The sequence below is a fragment of the Cyprinus carpio genome, chromosome B21, assembly GCF_018340385.1.
Source record: "Cyprinus carpio isolate SPL01 chromosome B21, ASM1834038v1, whole genome shotgun sequence".
NCBI lineage: Eukaryota > Metazoa > Chordata > Actinopteri > Cypriniformes > Cyprinidae > Cyprinus > Cyprinus carpio.
This window is the reverse complement of record NC_056617.1, coordinates 11,994,191-12,003,515: the sequence shown is the minus strand read 5'-3', so window position 1 is coordinate 12,003,515 and position 9,325 is coordinate 11,994,191. Positions and strand designations below refer to the sequence as shown.

The 9,325-nt window shown below is 41.1% G+C and overlaps 1 protein-coding gene across 1 annotated transcript; it reads right to left on the bottom strand.

Moving 5' to 3' along the window:
* Positions 1-1,756: 1,756 nt before the first annotated feature.
* LOC122141238 (cell surface glycoprotein 1-like) lies at positions 1,757-5,523 on the bottom strand. The gene is made up of 3 exons (XM_042747866.1): positions 5,096-5,523; positions 2,997-3,085; positions 1,757-2,221 (listed from the first exon to the last, which is right to left on the bottom strand). Exons 1-3 carry the CDS (start codon positions 5,496-5,498, stop codon positions 1,757-1,759), a joined length of 957 nt encoding a protein of 318 aa, XP_042603800.1. The 5' UTR covers positions 5,499-5,523.
* Between the last annotated feature and the right edge of the window lie 3,802 nt (positions 5,524-9,325).

Sequence of the window (9,325 nt, the reverse complement as noted above, 5' to 3'; positions counted from 1 at the left end):
GGGGAAGACTGCTGATCTGACAGTTGTCCAGAAGACAATCATTGACAACCTTCACAAGGAGGGTAAGCCACAAACATTCGTTGACAAAGAAGCTGGCTGTTCACAGAGTGCTGTATCCAAGCATGTTAACAAAAAGTTGAGTAGAAGGAAAAAGTGTGGAAGAAAAAGATGCACAACCAACCGAGAGAACCGCAGCCTTATGAGGACTGTCAAGCAAAATCGCTTCAAGAATCTGAGTGAAATTCACAAGCAAAGGACTGAGGCTGGGGTCAAGGCATCAAGAGCCACCACACACAGACGTGTCGAGGAATTTAGCTACAGTTGTCGTATTCCTCTTGTTAAGCCACTCCTGTACAACAGACAACGTCAGAGACGTCTTACCTAAGGAGAAGAAGAACTGGACTGTTGCCCAGTGGTCCAAACTCCTCTTTTCAGATGAGCACAAGTTTTGCATTTAATTTGGAAACCAATGTCCGGAGGAAGGGTGGAGAAGCTCATAGCCCAAGTTGTTTGAAGTCCAGTTTCCACAGTCTGTGACAATCTGTGATGAATTGTCATCCACTGTCATCTGCATCCATTGGTCCATTGTTTTTTGAAAACCAATGTCACTGCACCTGTTTACCAAGACATTTTGGAGCACTTCATGCTTCCTTCTGCTGACCAGCTTTTGAAGATGATGATTTCATTTTCAAGCAGGATTTGGCACCAAAAGCACCAAATCTTGGTGTTGGTGTGCTTGACTGGCCAGCAAACTCACCAGACCCTGACCCCCAGAGAGAATCTATGGGTATTGTCAAGATGAAAATGAGAAACGAGACCAAAAAATGCAGATGAGCTGAAGGCCACTGTCAAAGAAACCTGGGCTTCCATACCTCCTCAGCAGTGCCACAAACTGATCACCTCCATGCCATGCAGAATTGAGGCAGTAATTAAAGCAAAAGGAGCCCCTACCAAGTATTGAGTACATGTACAGTAAATGAAGAGACTTTCAAGTAGGCCAACAATTCACAAAAAAAAATTTTTTATTGGTCTTATGAAGTATTCTAATTTGTTCAGATAGTGAATTGGTAAGTTTTTGTTAAATGTGAGCCAAAATCATCACAATTAAAAGAACCAAAGACTTAAATTACTTCAGTCTGAATCTGCTTGGTTGACGGACGTTCTGAGGTGTGCAATTATTTTCTGGGAAATGCACAGCTCTTCTGACCTCATTACAGGTCCATATCACTTCACATAGTAAAACTGTAATAACAGTGATTACAGGACTAACAAAAAACAACAACATGACAGACGATTTTCCGAAAGTAAATACACATGACATTTCTCACTAGCGAGGTAATAACTGCGCTTTTTAGAGACGCTGCTGGCAGCCTAATTCACACACAAGCTCTCTCTCCCTCTCTTTCTTTTTCTGTGCGTCTCTGTCGCTCTCTTTCCAATAACTTCATTAATAACTGCATTAGAATGCTATCAATGGCTCAAGCCTCCATTACCAGCTTTATAATGACGTTTTGGAACAAGCAAAAGAGGCGTCGGATGAGATGCGGAAGAAATAATCCTACTCACAGTGGTGATTTAAGTACAAAAACCGGAGGAATCCATTTAAATATATCATCTGATCGATGTCTTGAGGTGTCGTAACCATAGTATAACTGGAATAATTGACTCCGGGCCATTGAATTAGAAAATTTAATGCACACTCCGCTTTGCGTCGTGGCTGCATCACCACCTCGGGTGTGCATTATTTTTCAATAATTCAATGGCCCATCGAATACACGAGCTTCACTTCTATTATAGAAGTCTGCAAGGATTCTTGCGTCTGTGATGATTCATCTGACTGCAGAGTCTTGTCTGTGATTGGAGATTCCCCTATCTTTGAAGGTTCATCTGTTTTCAGAGATTCTTCTGTCTTAGAAGGTTCTTCTGTCTTTGAAAGTTCATCTTTCTTTGAAAGTTGGCCTGCCTCTGAAGATTCATCTGTCTTTGATGGCTCCTCTCTCTTAGGAAGTTCTTCTTTCTTTGGAGGTTCCTCTGTATTTAGATGCTCCTCACTCTTAGAAGGTTTGTCTGTCTTAGGAAGTTCCTCTTTCTTTGGAGGTTCCTCTGTTTTTGGAGGTTCCTCTGTTATTGGAGTTTCATCTTTCTTAGGAGCTTTTTCTGTCTTATCTTTGTCTGGTTTATCTTTCATGGTAGAATCACATATCTTTGGAGATTCCTCTGTCTGTGGAGATGATGGTTATGTTATTTACAAATTACATAAACAAATAATGAAGACATTATAATTTCTTCTCATTGAAAGGATGACAGATCAGTTTTGTCTTAAATTTTCTCCCTAGTGAAAAAGTGTATTGAAAATATAGGGCTGCGTCAAATATCCAAAAATAATGTGTGATGATAAATAGCAAAGGTTGACTTTCAAATGAATGAATATATGTATCCGTACAGTGTGTTTCTGTGTGTGTGTAGAAATGGATTGTCTTTAGCAGTGTTCATCACCATAGTAACTTGTGCTATATATATATATATAACTAACAAAAATACTGATAAGATAATAATGATACGAATTCTACTAATAAGAAATATAAAACGCACCAAGGGTTACTAAGAATTATCCTCTTAAGCTCTGCACCCCACAGTGGAACCAAAATAAAAAGTGAAAATCAAGCGAGGTATGCAAAATCTTGTATTCTGTTTTGAATAAGATTGTTTTGGCACATTATTTTGGCATCATTGGCAGATTATTTTGCTTGTTCTAAACCAAAAATCTTTTTTTTTTTTTCTCTGAAAACAAGACAATCATTTTTACTTGTCTAGAAAATCCTTCTTGATGTACGAAATTTGAGAGTAAGAAAAGGCATCCAGGACCAGTTGCTTTTGTGCAAATTGTATGTATGTTGCCATATACTACAAACTAAGAGAAACTAAGAAAAGGACATCAATCTAAAATAACTACAGTCTAAAAATAAAATGATCTTAAGATTTTTGTGAATACTTGCCTTTAGGAATTCATTTGTTTCCGATTCTTCTCTCCTTTGCTCAGGGATGCTGTCTCCTGTCACACCCTTCTCTGTGTTTTTAGTTGAATCTGAGAAAAAAAGAGAGAAAACACTATTAGTCCTACACAGACAGCAATATATGCTATTTACACTAAGTGCAACTAGTGATAAATTATATTTACACCAAGTGAAAATAGCAGTATTTTCTAAGCGATATTATATTTACACTAAGTGCAACTAGTGATAAATTATATTTAGTATTCTATATTTTAATTCTATAATGTAAAAATAAAAAAAATTTCTCCTATTTATGCTACTTATTGCACATTGTGGCAAATATGTGCACCTCAGTATTGTAGTACATTATAAAACAGTATGCAAAAATAAGGTATTGTAACAGGCCAAAGAGAGAACTTGAATACCGGTACGCTTCACCCCCGAAAGAGAACTTAGGAACTCCATGTTTTGCTTCAGAATGATAAAGTAACGGCTGTAGAACCCAAACTCTTTGAGAGGAGGAACATGTTCTATGGCCTCTTTCCTCAAGAGAGTGTCTACTTCTTGTTCCATTACCAGAGCCTGCTCTGGGCCCACTAGTGTGGGAACGACCCCGTTGAACGAGGCGGTTGAGAAACAAGCTGAATTCTCTAGCCTCTTCTACAGTCTGCAGGACCCATTTTGAGACATTTAGCAGAAGTTCCTATGCTGCCAGAAGTCTACTAAGGGAACCAGCCTCTGGCTGGCCTCTGGTGTGGCTAGAGGAGTCACTTCGGTGCCCTGAAGTGGATGGCCGGCAGGGAATGACCAACCTGTCTGCTCTAGTGACCTCATTTGAGGGGACAAGCATTCCCGTGCCATACCGTTGCTGGTCGGCAGCTGGAAATTTGCTCATTGGAACCCACTGAGCCCTGAAGCACCGGAGGTGGCCGGGGTATCAGAGATCTGTTTTCTGTTTAGAAGACCCTGACCAAGAGCATTGCTCCGATTTGCGCTGCTCTTTTTGAGTGAGGTGCGGGTTGCGATGCTCCATTTTGGGTCTGGTGGTATCTGCAACCCTGTGGACCTGGGAACGGCGTGGGAGGAAGTGCTGGAATGCCACCACCTGCCTACCCCAGGTCCATGAGCAGGTCGGCCTGGTACGCCTGTAGCACCATCATAGTGTGCAGACAGACATCGGCCTGACGTGCGTCGTATAAGCAGGCTGGATGTCAGTCTAACTGGTCTGGTGGGAAGACTCTGGGTTTTCAGGGACAATGCTGAAGACCGGGAGAGATAGCTCACAGGTGTCTTCTCCACGGCTGGCATCGACCTTCTCATTCAACGCCACAATGTTTGAGTAATTAGAGACAGCAGGGCTGAAGAGTTGAGATGATTATAGTTTATCCCACGATCTCAACACCTCAGTGTGGAGATCGGGAATAAAAATGGAGGCGTGAAGGCTTTGATCTCATGCGCAGGAAGCACACGTCTAATTTAATCTTGGGACAAGCGTCCTGCTTCTCAGCTGGCCAGTCAATGTATAACTTTGCTATAGCACAAGCAACAACCTTCACTATCTCCTCATATGTGATGGACTGTGGTGGCGAGTCCACACTCTCCTAGTATTGACACTCATCACATCAACTTCCTCAGAAGAAGATAGATGAAGTGCCTGGCTCTCTCTGGGGGGAAGAAGCCACAGCCTGTGCTACCCGTGAGATCCACAGCAAATCTCGGAACCTCCGCTAAATTCACTCGCGATTGCAATGACAACAGTCCGCACTGTGCCTCAGCAGCAGCGGGACTGCGGGATTGCGAGCTTGACCGCTCTCGTCAAAAACAGCCAGGTGGGACAAACAACACACAGATTGTTTGCACCCCCACCCGCAAGATAACGTGGGCAGAGAGGAACACAACGTCTGAAATGTCCTTTGCATGTCACAGTGTCAATTTCTATACAGAGTGTAATTGACTGACTGAGTGCTTTTACAAGACACACACCGCAGATTCGCTCACTGAAGAGCAGAATCTGACATGCGTTTGCCGGGTGCACCTTTATAATTTCTGGTTGCTCACGTCACTTGGATTTTACATTTATATATATATATAATTCATTTTACCTTCTATTATAGAAGTCTGCAAAGATTCTTGCATCTGCGATGATTCATCTGACTGCAGAGCCTTGTCTGTGATTGGAGATTCCCCTGTCTTTGAAGGTTCATCTGTTTTCAGAGATTCTTCTGTCTTAGAAGGTTCTTCTGTCTTTGAAAGTTCATCTTTCTTTGAAAGTTGGCCTTCCTCTGAAGATTCATCTGTCTTTGATGGCTCCTCTCTCTTAGGAAGTTCTTCTTTCTTTGAAGGTACCTCTGTATTTAGATGCTCCTCACTCTTAGAAGGTTTGTCTGTCTTAGGAAGTTCCTCTTTCTTTGGAGGTTCCTCTGTTTTTGGAGGTTCCTCTGTTATTGCAGTTTCATCTTTCTTAGGAGGTTTTTCTATCTTATCTTTGTCTGGTTTATCTTTCATGGTAGAATCACATATCTTTGGAGATTCCTCTGTCTGTGGAGATGATGGTTATGTTATTTACAAATTACATAAACAAATAATGACGACATTATAATTTCTTCTTATTGAAAGGATGACAGATCAGTTTTGTCTTAAATTTTCTCCCTAGTGAAAAAGTGTATTGAAAATATAGGGCTGCGTCAAATATCCAAAAATAATGTGTGATGATAAATAGCAAAGGTTGACTTTCAAATGAATGAATATATGTATCCATACAGTGTGTGTTTCTGTGTGTGTGTAGAAATGGATTGTCTTTAGCAGTGTTCATCACCGTAGTAACTTGCGCTATATATATATAAAACTAACAAAAATACTGATAAGATAATAATGATACGAATTCTACTAATAAGAAATATAAAACGCACCAAGGGTTACTAAGAATTATCCTCTTAAGCTCTGCACCCCACAGTGGAACCAAAATAAAAAGTGAAAATCAAGCGAGGTATGCAAAATCTTGTATTCTGTTTTGAATAAGATTGTTTTGGCACATTATTTTGGCATCATTGGCAGATTATTTTGCTTGTTCTAAACGAAAAATATTTTTTTTTTCTCTCTCTGAAAACAAGACAATCATTTTTACTGGTCTAGAAAATCCTTCTTGATGTACGAAATTTGAGAGTAAGAAAAGGCATCCAGGACCAGTTGCTTTTGTGCAAATTGTATGTATGTTGCCATATACTACAAACTAAGAAAATCTAAGAAAAGGACATCAATCTAAAATAACTACAGTCTAAAAATAAAATGATCTTAAGATTTTTGTGAATACTTGCCTTTAGGAATTCATTTGTTTCCGATTCTTCTCTCCTTGGCTCAGGGATGCTGTCTCCTGTCACACCCTTCTCTGTAGTTTTAGTTGAATCTGAGAAAAAAAGAGAGAAAACACTATTAGTCCTACACAGAAAGCAATATATCCTATTTACACTAAGTGCAACTAGTGATAAATTATATTTACACTAAGTGAAAATAGCAGTATTTTCTAAGCGATATTATATTTACACTAAGTGCAAATAGCGATAAATTATATTTAGTATTCTATATTTTAATTCTATAATGTAAAAATAACAAAATTTTCTCCTATTTATGCTACTTATTGCACATTGTGGCAAATATGTGCACCTCAGTATCGTAGTACATTATAAAACAGTATGCAAAAATAAGGTATTGTAACAGGCCAAAGGGAGAACTTGAATACCGGTACGCTTCACCCCCGAAAGAGAACTTAGGAACTCCATGTTTTGCTTCAGAATGATAAAGTAACGGCTGTAGAACCCAAACTCTTTGAGAGGAGGAACATGTTCTATGGCCTCTTTCCTCAAGAGAGTGTCTACTTCTTGTTCCATTACCAGAGCCTGCTCTGGGCCCACTAGTGTGGGAATGACCCCGTTGAACGAGGCGGTTGAGAAACCAGCTGAATTCTCTAGCCTCTTCTACAGTCTGCAGGACCCATTTTGAGACATTTAGCAGAAGTTCCTATGCTGCCAGAAGTCTACTAAGGGAACCAGCCTGCCACTGGCCTCTGGTGTGGCTAGAGGAGTCACTTCGGTGCCCTGAAGTGGATGACCGGCAGGGAATGACCAACCTGTCTGCTCTAGTGACCTCATTTGAGGGGGGACAAGCATTCCCGTGCCATACCATTGCTGGTCGGCAGCTGGAAATTTGCTCATTGGAACCCACTGAGCCTGAAGCACCGGAGGTGGCCGGGGTATCAGAGATCTGTTTTCTGTTTAGAAGACCCTGACCAAGAGCGTTGCTCCGATTTGCGCTGCTCTTTTTGAGTGAGGTGCGGGTTGCGATGCTCCATTTTTGGTCTGGTGGTATCTGCAACCCTGTGGACCTGGGAACGGCGTGGGAGGAAGTGCTGGAATGCCACCACCTGGCTACCCCAGGTCCATGAGCAGGTCGGCCTGGTACGCCTGTAGCACCATCATAGTGTGCAGACAGACATCGGCCTGACGTGCGTCGTATAAGCAGGCTGGATGTCAGTCTAACTGGTCTGGTGGGAAGACTCTGGGTTTTCAGGGACAATGCTGAAGACCAGGAGAGATAGCTCACAGGTGTCTTCTCCACGGTTGGCATCGACCTTCTCATTCAACGCCACAATGTTTGAGTAATTAGAGACAGCAGGGCTGAAGAGTTGAGATGATTATAGTTTATCCCACGATCTCAACACCTCAGTGTGGAGATCGGGAAAAAAATGGAGGCGTGAAGGCTGTGATGTCATGCACAGGAAGCACATGTCTAATTTAATCTTGGGACAAGCGTCCTGCTTCTCAGGCCAGTCAATGTATAACTTTGCTATAGCACAAGCAACAACCTTCACTATCTCCTCATATGTGATGGACTGTGGTGGCGAGTCCACACTCTCCTAGTATTGACACTCATCACATCAACTTCCTCAGAAGAAGATAGATGAAGTGCCTGGCTCTCTCTGGGGGGAAGAAGCCACAGCCTGTGCTACCCGTGAGATCCACAGCAAATCTCGGAACCTCCGCTAAATTCACTCGCGATTGCAATGACAACAGTCCGCACTGTGCCTCAGCAGCTCGGGACTGCGGGATTGCGAACTTGACCGCTCTCGTCAAAAACAGCCAGGTGGGACAAACAACACACAGATTGTTTGCACCCCCACCCGCAAGATAACGTGGGCAGAGAGGAACACAACGTCTGAAATGTCCTTTGCATGTCACAGTGTCAATTTCTATACAGAGTGTAATTGACTGACTGAGTGCTTTTACAAGACACACACCGCAGATGCGCTCACTGAAGAGCAGAATCTGACATGCGTTTGCCGGGTGCACCTTTATGCTTTCTGGTTGCTCACGTCACTTGGATTTTACATTTATATATATATATATATATATATAATTCATTTTACCTTCTATTATAGAAGTCTGCAAAGATTCTTGCATCTGCGATGATTCATCTGACTGCAGAGCCTTGTCTGTGATTGGAGATTCCCCTATCTTTGAAGGTTCATCTGTTTTCAGAGATTCTTCTGTCTTAGCAGGTTCTTCTGTCTTTGAAAGTTCATCTTTCTTTGAAAGTTGGCCTTCCTCTGAAGATTCATCTGTCTTTGATGGCTCCTCTCTCTTAGGAAGTTCTTCTTTCTTTGGAGGTACCTCTGTATTCAGATGCTCCTCACTCTTAGAAGGTTTGTCTGTCTTAGGAAGTTCCTCTTTCTTTGGAGGTTCCTCTGTTTTTAGAGGTTCCTCTGTTATTGGAGTTTCATCTTTCTTAGGAGCTTTTTCTGTCTTATCTTTGCCTGGTTTATCTTTCATGGTAGAATCACATATCTTTGGAGATTCCTCTGTCTGTGGAGATGATGGTTATGTTATTTACAAATTACATAAACAAATAATGAAGACATTATAATTTCTTCTCATTGAAAGGATGACAGATCAGTTTTGTCTTAAATTTTCTCCCTAGTGAAAAAGTGTATTGAAAATATAGGGCTGCGTCAAATATCCAAAAATAATGTGTGATGATACATAGCAAAGGTTGACTTTCAAATGAATGAATATATGTATCCGTACAGTGTGTGTTTCCTGTGTGTGTGTAGAAATGGATTGTCTTTAGAAGTGTTCATCACCATAGTAACTTGCGCTATATATATATAAAACTAACAAAAATACTGATAAGATAATAATGATACGAATTCTACTAATAAGAAATATAAAACGCACCAAGGGTTACTAAGAATTATCCTCTTAAGCTCTGCACCCCACAGTGGAACCAAAATAAAAAGTGAAAATCAAGCGAGGTATGCAAAATCTTGTATTCTGTTTTGA